The sequence below is a fragment of the Cynocephalus volans genome, chromosome 6 (genome assembly GCF_027409185.1).
Source record: "Cynocephalus volans isolate mCynVol1 chromosome 6, mCynVol1.pri, whole genome shotgun sequence".
Classification (NCBI taxonomy): Eukaryota; Metazoa; Chordata; class Mammalia; order Dermoptera; family Cynocephalidae; genus Cynocephalus; species Cynocephalus volans.
The window spans coordinates 110,546,356-110,562,083 of record NC_084465.1 but is presented as its reverse complement, the minus strand read 5'-3'; the positions used below and the strand labels follow the sequence as shown (position 1 = coordinate 110,562,083).

The window sequence follows — 15,728 nt, the reverse complement described above, 5'->3', positions numbered from 1 at the left end:
AACCCAGAAGCAACAAGACTGGCCATGAATCTATTATTGAAACCAGTGATGTATATGTGGGGGGTTCATTATGCCCTTCTTGGTACTCTTACGTATGTTTAAAAATGTTCCTAATATAAGTTTATTTTTTTCTAAGACACCTTCATCTAGCACTGCTGGGAATGCTGTGCCCAGAGCTCTGGCACCTTCGGTAGGAGGGAGGCACTCCCTTCACCCCCAATCTACTTTCCTTTTCACCCCATCAACAAATCAGGATGGAAGACACAAGCAGAGAGCTGCCTTCTTAATAGGAAATGTGGTTCATTTTCTATTTTCCTATAGGATCTCTAGAGGGGCTTTCTTTGCTTACGGTCTATTTTAAATGGCTGAAAATCAACGTCCTTGCAAAGGCACAGACTTGGCTTCTCAGCGTTGCTGCTGCATGTGTTTCTCAGCACCTGGGGGCTGCTGGCTGCACCACCAGCTCCAGACAGTTGTGACCAGGCAGGCTGCAAGCCCGGAGTGGGCAGATCTTCAAAGGAAGCTGGAAATCTGTGGCTTCATGTGAGGTCTCCCAATTTTGAAAGGTAGGCAATCAACTCATTTGTTAAAATTTGATAGGAGCCAAACAAACACACCCACGGGCTTCAAGCAGCCTGAAGACTCTCACTTGCAATCCTGCTGGGGCTGCTAGAACCAACCTCCCTTCTTCCATCCTGCTCCCTTTCAGTTTAACATCTAAGTCAGGCCTTGTCCTTCCTCTGCTCAAAACATGCCGGTGGCTTCCATCTTGCTTAAAGTGACAGCCAATCTCTAGAATCTCCATAACCTAGCCCCAATTTCCTCCCTGACCTTATGTCTCTTGTTAACCCTCACTCATTCTGTTCCAGCCACACTGAGCCCTGCTGTTCCTTGCACACACACACCAGGCACGTTCCCACCTTAGGGCTCAGCACTCGCTGCTCTTTGTGCCTGGACCACTTTCCTTGTTGGCCACCCTTGTTAAAATACAACTCTCCCCCCACTTCTGCCCTCTGCTTTATTTTTCTGACATACCATTTTCCTGATTTTGTTTGTGGTTTGTCTCCTTACTTGAATGGAATCTCCATGTGGGTACAGGTTTTGGTCCCATTAGTAAACTGGTACATCTTTGAACAGAGCTGGGAAAACCATGGGCTTAATAAATATCTGTTGAATGGGTGAATGAATGAACGCAAAAATGATTCTCAGGTCCAATCTGAATCCCATGCGGAGAGATCTTACAGAGACAGTGCATGAATTCTATGCAGCAGTTCAGGGAGGTGGAAACGCTTCTCTGGACAGGAAGCCCTCTGCCTCTGCTTTCTGGTGTCCCAGCTATGATGAGAGACAGTGAGGAGGAGCAGACCTCAGACCAGACTGGCTTGGGGCCACCAGGTGCCTTACCTGATGGGGTAGTCTGCTGCGCTGAGGTTGATGAAGAAGTCCCAGGGCCAGTCTGTCATCTCCAGGAGGTCCCGCATGCTCTGGAGATAGGTGGACAGGAGGCTGGCTCCCCCCCAGATGGTGGCCATCCTCCAGGGGGTGATGCGGACGTTATCGTACTGCCTGGCGAACTGGAGCACTTGCCGATGCAGGTAATTAGAGCGCTTTGCCCAGGAGAGAAAAGGTGACATTGACATCCCAGAAACCACTCAGTCATGCCCCTCATCTCTTGTCCCCTCTCTGTCCCTTCCCTTCTAGTTGATGGGGCTTCTGAACATAGTGACTTGACCAAGAAACTAATTCCAGCCTGGGGAGTCTTTCTGCATTGCTATTCAAACTTTTATCTTTAAAAAAAATTTGCATTTGATATTTGAAATGCAGATTCCCTGGCCCCACCTCTGAGTTAATCGTTCACTAGGCTTGGGTTGGTGGTGCCTGGGACTCTGCATTTTTATTTATGACTGGTGTATGTGGTCTGAGGATAACAACCTAAGGAGTTTGGTTCTATCTAAACTTGATGGGAATCTGGGAGAGGAGTTTCTGTTTTCTGTCCACCCTCCCCGACCCTCCATTACACTCTCACAGGCTTGTTAGAAGCAGACCTTTTGGATCAAATATCCCCTTTGTCTTCTTGAGTGAAGACATAATCATGTTATGTCAGCCAACCGACAGAAACCTCTGGGATGAGGTAGCTCAGGGGTCAGCAAGTCTGCTGCAGGGTTTTTGTTAATAAAGTTTTATTGGCACACAGCCGTGCCCATTTGTTAACATAGTCTCTGGGGCTGCTTTTGCAGTACAAGGGCAGTGCTAAGTAGCCTCCAGAGAGCATATGGCCCACAGAGCTTAAAATATTTACTATCTGGCCCCTTATAGAAGAAGTGTGCCCAATCCTGGGATAGCTTTTCCCAGAAAGTCTGTGAGTGGCAGGCAGAGGGGCACTGGCAGCGAGGAAAAGACGTAAGAAAAATAATGTTTATGGAGAAAGTCAAACATCACAGCTGGAAACTTTGAAACTGACCCACATACATACATACACATACACAGCACTTCAAGAGCTCCAAGGACAGGCAGTTGCTCAGCCTCTGAGCCCTCTCTGAAAGGGAGCAGCCTGGACTTGCCATGTGGGTGGGAGGGTATCAGAGGGACAGAGAGACTATGGAGGCAGCCCAGCATGGGGCAATCTGTGGAGGCTCCTCACCTTGTCCACGTGGATGTAGTAGAAGTGGTCTTTGTGGTAGATGGCCTTGAACATGCGCTGCAGCTGCCGAGAGGCACGGCCGTGGACCACTAGGACGAAAGCGATCCTGACCGGGTTGGCTGGCATGTACTCCACCGAGTCCTCGTCCCACTGAACGTTTTTGTTGGCTTTGCCTGGGAAAACCCAAAAGAACAGAGAGGTGAGGGTGAGGCTCGGCTGTCCTTTGGGGTATGGGAGTTTCTCTGATGCTTCATCTGGGGACTATTTGGTGGGCACAGCTGTCCTACGGGGCCCTGAAACTTGACTCAACATAACCAAGCATGTCCTACACATTGTCAAGGCACAAAAGGGGTAGGGGACCCTGGGGTGCTTATGACATAGTTTCCATCCCCAAGGAGCTTAAAAAGGCTGGACATATATTAAACTATCGAACAAGGCAGGAGGCGATGAGAGCTGTAAGAGACGTATCTCTGAGCCACAGAGGAAGAAACAGTTCTTAGTTAGGAAATGTGAGATACACCTGCTGTTTGTGCCTGTCCAGAATCTACTCTCCATTCTTCTCCTAACAGCATCCAATATGTTTGTTTGTTTGTGTTAAATTGTAGTAAGAACAGATAACGGGAGATCTACCCTCTGGACAAATGTTTAAGCGTCCAGTACAGTATTGTTAACTATAAGCACAAGTTGTACTGCAGATCTCTAGAACTTACTCATCTTGCATAATTGAAACTTTATCATCCAGTACTTTTTTGCAGCATCACCCCCCTCCTCCATTTCCATATGGATGAGGAGGATCTAACCCTGGTGTCAGTTCCAGGGGTGGTCCTACTGCTCAGGCCTGGCCAATCAGAACGCTGCATCTCCCTGGTCACAGTATTGTTCAGAGATGAACATGTGACCCAACCGAGCTAAGTACCGAGTAAGACAGAATTCCAGACTCCTGTTGGACACTAGAAAAGAGAGGGTCTCCTTCTGATGGACATGAAACTAGAAGATTCCAAGAGCCTTTTTATTTCCACATGGAGAGAGGTTGCGGAGAAGAAAACCCACACCGAGGGAGGCACTGCTGAACTGTGACAAGGGTCCTAATCCCACGACCTGGCTTGAGCTTCTGGATCAGTCCGGCTAGAGATCAGCCACCGTCATAGGTTATTTTTCTTTTAAAGCCAGATCCCACACCAGATCCACCTGCATACATGGTTCCAGATGTCTTTCATCCTGACATCAGCCTCAAAGACTACTCTCCTCTTTTCCCCTGCAAATACTCCAGGGCCAAGGCTTCAGGGAGAGACACAGCTTCCTGGTGTAGTTCATTACAGTTTCAATTAGACATTTCCTGGCTTTCCTCCACCTGATTTCCTTTGGGTCTAACCTGATTTCCTACGGGTTCTAGGTTTATGGGACCCAGCACATTGTCAAGTAGGAGTTGCAGGTGTCCCAGAATATCAACTAGGAACACTGAGAATTGAGACTATGAAGCCTGGAGGTCAGGAGATTGGAAGCCATCAGCTGTCATCAGAAAGCTGAATGGCCACCAAATAAACAAGGCTCCTTCTATGTTGTTGCAGAAGACAGGATGAGATTAACGTGGATGATATCCAATGCACAGACTCCATGGCCTGAGATCTGCCTCCTGAGCCCTCCCTGCCCTAACTGGTCCCACTTTCCTTCTCACCACCTGGCCTTTCTTTTCCTTGAACAAGCTCATTTCTGCCTCAGGACCTTTTCACCAGCCATTCCTGCTACCTGGAACACCCTCTCCCCAGATTCACAGCCCAAGAAAGGACTCCTGTCCCTCACCCACCACATCTCTCACTCTCTCTCACCTCGTGCTATTTCAATTTTCTGCACAGCATTTAACACCATGTTATCTCTTTACTTGTTTATTGTCTGAACACTCCACAAGAGCATAAGCTCCAAATGATAAGGGACTCTCAGTCTTGTTTGCCATTGTGCACACATCACTATAATAATGTCTGGCGCATATGTGGCTCTTGGTGAAAAAAGTTACAGAAGCATACATATTGGCTTGGTACAATAATAATGCCAGTTATTGAGCGTTGACCAGCCCTTGACATTCATTATCTCATTTAATTCTCATACAGATTTTGCAAGTAGTGCCATTATCTCCATATTCCAATGAGGAAACCACAGCTTTGAGAGATGAAGGGCTTTGTTCAAGGTCATACAGTTTTAATTAGTTAAGCTGAGATTCAAACCCAGGTATGATTCCAAAGACCACACCTCTAACCACTAATTTATATTCATTATTGTACCTAGAGTTTGGAGGAAAAGTTCATAGCAACTAAACTTGTTAATGAAATAGCCTGTAAGTTAGTTACTACAAGTAAGTAGGCATGCATTTAAGGACTGTCACAGGTATTTCAGGGGGGATTTCTGTATTAAATGGGAAGCTGACTCTTGGTGATCAATATAGCTAGATCTTTTCATCCATCCATCCATCTATCCATCTGCCCATCTATCCATCCAAATCCAATCACCCAGCCACCCAAACCCACAGCAAATTATCCAACCACCCATCCAGCAAACCATCAATAGCCTATCATTCCAAACACCAACCATCTGTTCAAGCCTCATGGGGACACTGTGATCAACCCCTGCTTTGCTCTCCAGCCATGGATGTCTCTTGCCATGGTTGCTGTATGGGTGAATGAATGAGTGAATGAGCACATTCTGAAGAAGAGTTGCTGCTCTTGTCCAGAGGAGTTGATGTTTTGAGCCTACTTTGCATCAGTCCTGTGATGGGTATTCTACATCCGTCATCATTTGGTCCTGAGAAGAATGCATTATCATCCTCTGAGGCTCAGAGAGGTCAGCACGTTTCCCACATCACACAACGAGTGAGGACAGAGGTGGGAGTGGAAGCTAAGCATTGCCAAGTCCAAAGCCAGCCTGGCTGTTTCCACCTGCCCTGTGCCAAAGCAGAGTCAAGAGGTAGGAAGGGATGTCATGAGGACCCTACTCTGGTCTTTAAAGGGACTCCGATGTTGATTTTGAGAAAAGCCTTGTAACTTCTTAGGGTTTCAGAAAGCAGAGCAGAGTCACAGAGAGACAGACACATGGATGCTTTTCTTCTGGAGGAGGGAAAGGAGCCCTGGGAAGTCAAAGACAATTGCTCCAACAAAACAGCTTCCTTGGCTTAAATATAAAGTCATCCATTCTTGGGTCAGATGGTTGGTCTGGGGAGCTGCAAAGAAAAAGGAAATGAAAATCCCAGAGTTCTTCTGGAGTACAGCTATTTTGGGGATGGGGTGGGTGGGAAGGAATAAAAATATCTAAAGAAAGGAGACACAGACAGAGGGAGAGAGGGAAGTAGAGAAGAGAGGCAGAGAGGGAGATAGGCAGACTTTCATTGAGTACCTGCTATGTGTGAAGCAATTTCTGTGCATGATTTTATTTACTTGTGTCCAAACCTCTATGAGAAGGGAGCTCTCCTCTTCCTATTGCACGGATGGGAAAGCTGAGGCTCAGGGAGGTCCCCATTAGGAAATAGCTGAGCTCAGAGTGGAGTGAGTCTGTGACCCCAGAGTACTGTCACTGTCACTATGCTCGATCAAACTGTCTCCATTTCATAAAGAAAGAAATCTGTTCCTAGGAGAAGTGTGGTCCGTTGACTTTCAGCTGCAGGACAGACAACTGTGACATGTGGTCAGAGCTATGTGGGGCTGTACAGACACGAGACACTTTGAAAGACCGAAACCCAATTACTGCCCAGCTCCTAAAAAAAGACCTATGAATCTAACAATGTAATCAGATTCCCATGGCACAAAACAGAAAATAAGTGGAAAAATCAGAGTGATTAGAGGCAGAGGGAGAGCTGACTTCAGACGAATGTTAAAAAGCCAGGTTATAGGGGGAGAATATCAAGTATATTTTTGCAGTGCAGGTGTGAAGGCTGAGGACAGAGAGTCAAAGAACAGACCTCTGGTTACTCAAAATCAGTACGTCTCAGCATTGTGGCGGATCAGATAAGTACCATGTAATCCTCGGGCTCCAAACAGATGGTGAAGATGAAGGTGCTTTGCAAGGATCAGTGTGCTGTACAAATGTGACGTGGGTGACGATCATGGTTGTGCTGCCTTGTAGGAATACAATCCAGGAGGAGAATGCAAGGTGCAGGGGTTTAAGAGAGTGGCCTCCCGTCAGGCAGATCTTTGGGACCTTAAACCAGTTATGCAACCTCTTCAAGCCTTAGTTTTCTCACCTCACCTGTAAAATGGGTACACATAATGACAGAATCTGCCTCACATGGATATTCATGTCTAATACTCAGCACAGTGCCTGGCATATAGTATATGCTTGATAAACTATACCTATCATCATCAGCAGCATCAGCATTAGCATTAGTGTTGTAATTTCTATTTAGCTGTTCACCGCAAAGGTCAGGATCAAGTCTGGTTTGATCAACTAGCCCAGCTCCAGGGTTCTATCCCAAGGCTGTGCTGGCTCCCAGGGCTGTCTATTCACAGGAACCCGCTGCTTGCAAATAAACATCCACAACCAGAATTTCCCTCTGAAGCATTTGTCCCAGACCACAATTAATAACAAATGCGAAGGAGCGGCTTGACTGGAATAGTTCTTCTACCAACAAAGCCCTCGATTCTATTTATACTCTGAAAGGGCCTCTTCTGGCTGCTGCAAGAGGAGCTTTTTGACTTGCTTCCAAATAAGAGGGTTGGTTGGGTCCTGGGAATGAAGAGATGTGGAAACAAGGTTGTATGCAAATAGGGCTTCTTAGGTCAGGAGGCTTCAAACTGGAGCTTGAGCAGGTTAAGGCTGCCTGGGAAGGTGTGGTGCTGGGATTCAGAGCTGGTGTCTAGACCCAGCCTTTCTGATCATGGGTTCTTCATCTATAAAGAGGGATGAGCAATCCATCCCTGGCCCCGCTGGGTTCCGGAGTGATTCAGGGTCACAGATGGGAAACTGTTTCACACCAGCAGCAGGCACGTCGCAGAGGAGCAGGATGAGTTCATCTGGAGCAGAGACCCTTAACAGGTTCTAGGTTCTTTGTCAGACTTGGCCAGGGGATGTCATTTTCTCACTGGGAAATGTTGATGAGGATTTTAGTGATTAATCTTGAGAATTCCCTGGTGTGCAGAAAGAATCCCCTACTCTTACTGGGTTTAGAAAAGGTGGTATACTGTGGCAGGAAGTGCACTGGATGAAGAGCTGTAAGCTAGGTTCGGATGCTGCTTATGCTGTGAGCCGATGCAGGCCACGGGACCCTGGGCAAGTCAATCTGCTTCCTTGGTCCTGCCGATTCTCATAAACCAGTGACGTTACCGAACGCCTCTTGAGCTCTTATTGTGTCCTAAGTACTATCCGTACATGATTTCATTATTTAATCATCCCAAGGTCTAAGGAGGTGGATGTCAGGATGCAAACCCCCATCTTACCATGAAAGATTCTGAGGCTGGAAGGTGCTGAGTAACTGATAAAGTTACCCTCTCTGATGAGTGCCAGAATGGAGACAAACACTTGCATCTGCCAAACAGATGCAAAACAGAAATTTATACTCCCTTGGGAGTCAGGTTGGTTTTCTTGAAGGCTGTCTGTCAGTTCCCTATGAGCCAAGGTCACGCTCTTAGCTCTTGTAGGACGCAGCCCTGGCCCCCTGGGCCTGGCAGGGAGATGAGCTTGGGGAAGAAGGCTCAGCTGAAGATTTCTGACTGACGGATTAAGTCAGACAGCTTCACCCACGGATGGGTCCCCGGGAAGGCGAAGCGGAAGACTCAGACCCAGGCTGTTGCACGTGGCTGGCTGTCTCCACTCATCCAGCAAACTGGCTGGAGGCTGTGTCCCCCCTTTTCCTTGAGATCCGGGGTGGCTCGAGATGCACCAAGCCTCCCTGGGAGGAGCCGTTGAGGGTCCAGGCCTCCCTCCATCATCGACACTGCTGTTGACTCAGTGCTACATATCACCTCCAGCATGGCTTTGTTTTTGGCAGCTGGCCAGTTCCAGGGTCTGAACTCATGACCTTGGTGTTATAAGCCTATGCTCTAACCAACAGCCCCTAGCCTGGCTTTGTGGGAGGGGAGGGGAGGAGAGGATATGAAACAAGGTCATGGAGTCCAGAGAGGGGACTGAGAGAGCACAGTCCCAAGCTGAGAGATCACAGTCCCAAGGACAATGCTGGCCAGGCCAGCCCCCTCGGGTCACAGGAGAAATGACTCTTCCTTGGGAAAGCCATTCCTGAGCCTCTTCCTCACCCTTCTTTAAGTTCTCTGCCACAGCCCTTCTGAGCATCTCGCATTTAATCATCCTTTCAAAAATTATGGTAAAAGATATATGACATAAAATTTATCATATTAACCATTTTTAATATGCAATTCAGTAGTGATAAGAACATTCACATTATTGTGCAATCATCACCACCATCTACCTGCAGAGCACTTTTGATCTTGCAAAACTGAAACTCCATACCTATTAAACAAGAACTCCCCACCCCTTTCCCTCCCCGCTGGCAACCACCATTCAACTTTCTGTCTCTATGAATTTGATGACTCTGAGTACCTCATATAAGTGGAATCACATAGCATCTGTCCTTTTGTGACTGGCTTCTTTCACTCAGCATAATGTCCTCCAGGTTCATCCATGCTGTAGCATGTGTCAGAACCTCCTTTGTTTTTAAGGCTGAGTAATATTACTCTATGGATAGACCACATTTTGTTTATCCATTCATCTGTCAATGGACTCTTGGGTGGCTTCCACCTTTTGGCTGTTGTGTATAATGCTGCTATGAACATAGGTGTGCAAATATCTGTTTGAGTAACTGCTATCAATTGTTTGGGGGTATATACCAGGGAGTCGAATTGCTGGATCATATGGTAATTCTATTTTTAATTTTTTTTTTTTTTTTTTAGGAATCCATTTGGCACTTCCTAACTTAGCCATTCCCCATAGAGGCTCAGCCTGGGCCCACTACCTGGGCCCACAATTTATTGGCAGGTCATTTTGCCTCTCGTGCCTCAGTTTCCTTCTCTGTCAAAGAGCACTCACCACTAAAGGACACTCTAAGGATTAAAAGCTATAACTGAGGCAAAATAAGGCCACCAAGCTAAACTGTGGAGGAGCCGGGTGTTGAGCCTGAGTGGCGTGACTCTGGAGCAGTGAAACTTGTGACTGTTCACAGGGCTGGGGAGTGGTGGGCTGGGACCCAACCTTGAGGACCTCAGAGCTTGTGTTTTTAAATGCGATGGCAAAGGTCTCCAAGAGAAGATTCTCTTGGTGCACAGGGAGGACATCAAATGACACAGAATCAGAGCCAGACCATGAGTCCCTTTTCAATTCTCATCCAGCTCTTCTGATTAGCCCAGCAGCAAAGTCTCAGGTCGATGCAAACTCGTCCTTTACAGCGCTTGCTTACTGAATGAACTTCCTGTTCCAACAAGGAAGTCCTGCCCACAGGACTGGCATCTCTGGTGGGCAAGAGGAGTGCCTGGCTGGCATTAAATACCACTGTTATGATTTCACTGATGCATTTTGCATGGTCACTCCCACTTCATGGCAAGTGACAGCAAGATTTCCACTGCTGGCTGTGATGCAAGATTACTTTTAACATAAAATTTACTTAAGTAAAAATAAATCTGAGTCTACTGCAGTAAAAATATTATGAAAATAATAGGGCCAGTGGAATGTGGACATGGCAAAATGGTGAAGGCAGGAGGGATGTGAAGGAAGCCCGGGGAATATGAATTAGACGCCGCAAGCTTGCTGCCAAACTAGGATGTGCAGAGTTTGTTAAACAAATGAGAGAAGGTAAAGGGCAGGTGCACAGTGATTCTAATGCAGCCTCGCACATCACGGAAGGACTCGAAGGTCCAGACAATATTTGTTTTTCATGGCTCAGGTCCTCTGCTCGCTTCAGGGACCCAGGCGGGCTCGTCGGGAGTTTTCTGGGGCGGGCTATTTGGAAGGCATCTCCCTGCTAGAAAGAGACAGTGGTCTGCTGAGAAACAGACCTTTTGATTCTTACTCCCATTTATTGATCACTTAATACTCATGAGATTCTTCTGCAGGCTTCTTATCTCCATAACTATGCTGCTCATGAAAATTATCTCCATTTACAGATAATCGTCCAGGGCTCAGAGAAGGTAAGAAACTTGCCCAAGATCACAGAGCCAGGAGATGGAGAAGAGATTAGGATACAAACCGGCCTGACTCCAAATACCATGCTCTATGAGCAGGCTCTGGCTAGCAAGAATCTGGCATTCCTGTCTTCACTCAGGCTCCCAGGCTGAGCTCACGTGCAACCCAAGCATCGTGTTCCCTGAATGGCTTCCAAACCACTGTCTACTCTACAGCAGGGTTTCTCAACCTTGGTACTGTTGATATTCAAGGCCAGATAATTCTGCTGTGAAGGGGGCTGTCCTGTAACTGTACCCTGTTGAGCAGCATCTCTGGCCTCTACCCACTAGATGCCAGTAGCACCCACGCAATTGTGACAAATGTCCTCTGGGGGAGAAGGGACAAAATCACCCGCCGTTGAGAACCACTACTCCAGAACTAAAGTTCTCAAAATGCGGTCTCTGACCGGCAGCATCAGCAACATCTGGGAATTTGTCAGAAATGTAAACTTCAGTCCCTCCCCAGACCTTCTGAGTCAGAAACTCCAGGGCTGGGGGACCAGAAGTCTGTGTTGTCACAAGCCCTCCAGGTGACTCTGATGAAGACTAATGTTTGACAATCTCTGACTTAGGCTGGTGATTCTTAACCTTGGCTGCACATTAGAACCACTGGAACATGTTTTTTTAAAAAACAATCCATGCCTTGCCTCCACCCCAAGAAATTCTAATTTAATTAGTTTGGTGGGTGCCAGCATTGCTAATCATTAGTAAACTCCCCCAAGTGATTGCAATGTGTAATTAGGGTTGAGAACCACATTGTGGATACCTTGTTTTCTTTTCAATCATTAAAAAAAAAAAAACCCTGCATCTCTCAAGGTGGAAAGAGTTTTATCCAAACTCATCTTTGGGTGCCGCCTCAAATGCCCACAGCCTCCTGCTCCGTGAAGAGACCGAAGGCTAGTTCCCTCTTTATATTTTTCTCCCACTCTGAGAAAATGTCTCCCTCTACCCCCAACCAAGCACTCAGGACATTTTCCTGTTCACTGATTTTTTTCTCCCCATTCAAGTCTGGAGTTATTAAACCACAGCCCATGGCTGAACCGTCTTATTGATTTTATTGTCGAGAGCCCTGGGATATTCTAATGATGTACTGCTCAATAAATGGAAACTGGTGGGATAGATATTGATGGCGTATAGTACATTTCGCTGCAATTCACTGGGTCTCAGTCACTTCACCCATTTCATATCATCTGTGAAAATGCTGTGCCGTGGCCCGCAAGCTCTCATCCATCCTGCTGATGTTAGTTACCTTTTGCACTCGTCAGATGTTACGAGTACGTGCCAGGCCCTGGGCTGAGCATTTTTTAAAAAGACATTATCTCATTTACTCCTCAAAGCAGAACTTGGAGAGAGGTATTCTGATTATTCCCATTTTACAGATAACAAAAGTAATACTCAAGAGGATTGCCTGACCTGGCCGGCCAGCTAATACATTATGGAATTGGGATTCGAATCTCCGTTTCTCAGCCACTAACATGAGGGTTTTTAACCTCTAAGCTAAACCATGCAGGGAAAAAACGGCTTCTATTATATTCGGGCAACCTCTCGGATAGTTTCAGCACAGATTAATATTTCACACGTTTTCGTCCCCTTCTCAAGCAGTGTTTCTCAACAGGGACTACTGGTATTTGGGGAGAAATAATTCATTGTTGAATGAGGCTGTCCCATGCATTACAGAGCATTTAACATCCTTAGTCCCCAAAACAGCCGCTCCTCACTTACATTTTCCAGTGCCCTCTAGGGGACCAGTATGGTAGTTGTGTGAGAACCACTCAACCCATGGGGAGGCAGGAGGCTTCCTGCCAAGATGGCCTACCTCATTTACAGCAACAGGCGTAGCCACCCTGAAAAGGCAACATGGCAGAGTGGAAAAAAATCTGGCTTGAAATCAGATAGATCTGGATTCAAACCATGGCTCTTTGCTCTCTAACTCTGGGAAGCTGGGCAAGTTATATAACATCTTGAAGATTCTAAATCATCATCAGTAAAATAAGGGTCAATATCATCCCCTACTTTCTAGGAAGGAATCCATAGAATTGTGTGCTCAGAAAAGCAGTGGCTCTTCTGAACCTGGGGCAATTTTGTCCCCACTCTCCACCCCCCACCAGCTCCTATGGGCTCTTTCCAATCACTTGATCCACAGAATCCATGAGCATCAAAAAATGGTGGTGTCTCATGCCACTAGGTTTGGGGTGGTTTGTTACCCAGCAGTAGTAACTGGAATGAGCGTCTATGGCATGCCAGGCAGGCACTGTGTTGGGAGTGGGTTATAGTAATGTATTTAAGCTTATGAGAAGCAGACTGTCCTGAGAAGGATGACAAATAATAAACAAATACGTATTTCCAGGACCAATGCATGATATGGAAAAAATGAAAAGGTGGCCATCACTATTACTCTCTTAAATAATGACGTGCAAGTGATCGCATTTTCTCTTTTCCAACCTCATTTCCACTACACTCCTCCAGTCACCCTTTCCACAGAGCTACAATGTAGTTCAATGTCCTCAAACCCCTGCTTCTGTTCCTCAGTAATGGGGTACACTTTCCTTTTTCAATGATACCAGTTGCTATGGGCTGAAATGTGTCCCAAAACAATTCATATGTTGAAGCCACAACCCTCCCATGTGACTGTGTTGGAGAGGTGGCCTTTAAGGAGGTGATTAAGATTAAATGAGGTCATAAGGGTGGAGCTCTGGGTTGACAGGATTAGTGCCCTTGTGAAAAGAGACACCAGAGAGTTTGCTCTCTCTCTGCCACGTGAGGACACAGCAAGAGAGCAGCCATCTGCAAGCCAGAAAGAGGGCTCCCACCAAAACCCCCACCATGCTGGCACCCTGATCTCAGTCTTGCAGCTTCCAGAACTCTGAGTCAATACATTTCTGTGGTTTAAGCCACCCAGTCTGTGTGTTTTCTTATGGCAGCCCAGGCAGACTAATACACTACTCAAGGAGGTCAATGAATGCATCCCTTGGGCCATGATCTACAGGTTGAGAGAGAAGTTAACTGGGTAAGAGGGGAGGTAAGAGTGTCCTCAAGCAGAGGGGACAGCATGTGAAGGCCTTGTGCTAATCGAGAGCATGGCAGATGAGAGGACTTAGAAAGCCAGTGTGGCTGGAACACAGAGGCCAAGAGGAATCGTAGCCTGACCTGGGGATGGAAAGACACCAGGGCATCATGCAAGGTCTTGGGCAGCACTGTAAGGACTGCAATGGAACAGTGACGAGCCCTTACAGCAGGCTTGTTATCCACAGCTGAGGAGTGGATTGCAGGCAGGACACATTTTGAAATTCCCAGGAGGGGTGGTGTGGGTGGCTTCACAGTGCAGAGCGGAGGGCAGGTAGGTGGCAAGGAACCTCCACGTCCTCCTACAGTCTGTGGCCTTGGTGCGTCCAGAACACCTGCTCAATCTGCCCTTCCTGCCTTTTTGACCCAGAGGTTGCTGTTTGCATGTTTTCCTACGAGTCTTCCTGTCACTTGACATTTTCATCTCTGTCCTCCTTTCTTCTCTCTGGAAGGGACTCTCAGGCTCAATAAATACTGCCATGGGGGAAAAAAACACAGCGACTCATCTATTTTTATTACAAATGGAGCCTCTCGAGGAGGAAACAACTCTTATTTACTTCTCAGGGTAAGGGTTTTGACAACAGGTTTATTTTCTCCAACTCTCCGAGGATTAAGTGAGTAAAACTCTAAAGTTAACAGTACATTAATTAATGCCAAATTGGTTGGAATTCTCCTAATAAAAATCCTTATAGTAATCACATTATGGGCCATTAACGCTGCCTCCTGATCATAAACCATAAATATGTTCTGCAGGTGTCTTCTTTTTAAAAAGGGACATTTCCCAAAATTACTATCCATTCGTCACGTTAATGCTGTCACGGCACATAATGCAGACAGGAGTAATTATAAAGGCTCGCATTGCGCAGGGTTTACTTCGTGCCGGTCATTCTGACTCAGCCAAGCAATGTCCGTGCGTCTTCTCATTTAGTCCTCACAGCAAACCAGTGAGGTAAGTGCCACTCTCATCCCAATTTGACAGATTGGGAAACTGAGGTCCAGGGGGAGTGGGTAATTGGCCCATGGCTAAGCTAAGAACCCACTGAACAGCTAAGAAGTAATGGAGCTGGCATTTGAGTCCAGGCAACCTGATTCCAGAATACTCTGTCATCCTGCGTCCTGGGATGTAAGCACCGGGTGAATGTCTAAGCACAGAGTCCTCATGGCCAACCCCAGTGCCAACGGGCTCTTTGGTTTATTTCAACAGCAGGGACAGCAATAGTCAACACAGTACAACATTCGGTTTGACTCCTAGAGGAAAGGGATGCTCATTCTTCCCTTCTGTCTCTGTGGGGGCCTAGGGGAGTGCCGGCAACCATTCTGGAGCACCCAGGATGAACTAAGTTCCTGCCGAAGGAAGAAATGGCTATTGAAACACACATGCAAAGGGTTCACGGTGATGGATAAGAATGAACATCTAAAGTGTACTGGGGTCTCCACAGATCCATTTCCCTGCAATGGTGCCACCTGAGCTTGGCCTCGAGTGGGGCTTTGATACATACTGCAGTTCCTGGGACACAGCCAAGGCAGAGCTCATTTCTAACCCCGTCTATCTCCACTGCTTGGGTGGTTTTGGTTGCTTCTTGGATTTCTCTGTCTACACAGATAATACACACTGTAGAAAATTCAAGCATACAGAACAATATGAAAAAAGGAAAAAGAAAAGAAAAAATTCCAGGTATTAGAGCATCCAGGTATTACCACTGTTAACATTTCAGCAAATATTTTCAAAACCGTGTTATACACACACGTGTTATATACAATCCCATACATACTGCTTTGTCATACGCATTCTAAGTCCAACATTATACCCTTGACATCCTTTCTATGCCAATGAATACGACTTTCTTTCTTTCCTTCTCCCTCTCTCCTTCCTCCCG

General features: G+C 46.6%; 1 protein-coding gene across 1 annotated transcript in view; it reads right to left on the bottom strand.

Moving 5' to 3' along the window:
- XYLT1 (xylosyltransferase 1) overlaps window positions 1–15,728 on the bottom strand; it is a 318,277-nt gene that overhangs the window by 87,831 nt on the left and 214,718 nt on the right. The window contains exons 4-5 of the mRNA XM_063099789.1: window positions 2,642–2,814; window positions 1,405–1,607 (exon numbers count right to left, since the gene is read on the bottom strand). Coding sequence (XP_062955859.1) covers window positions 1,405–1,607; window positions 2,642–2,814 — 376 coding nt within the window. The remainder of the gene's footprint in view (window positions 1–1,404; window positions 1,608–2,641; window positions 2,815–15,728) is intronic.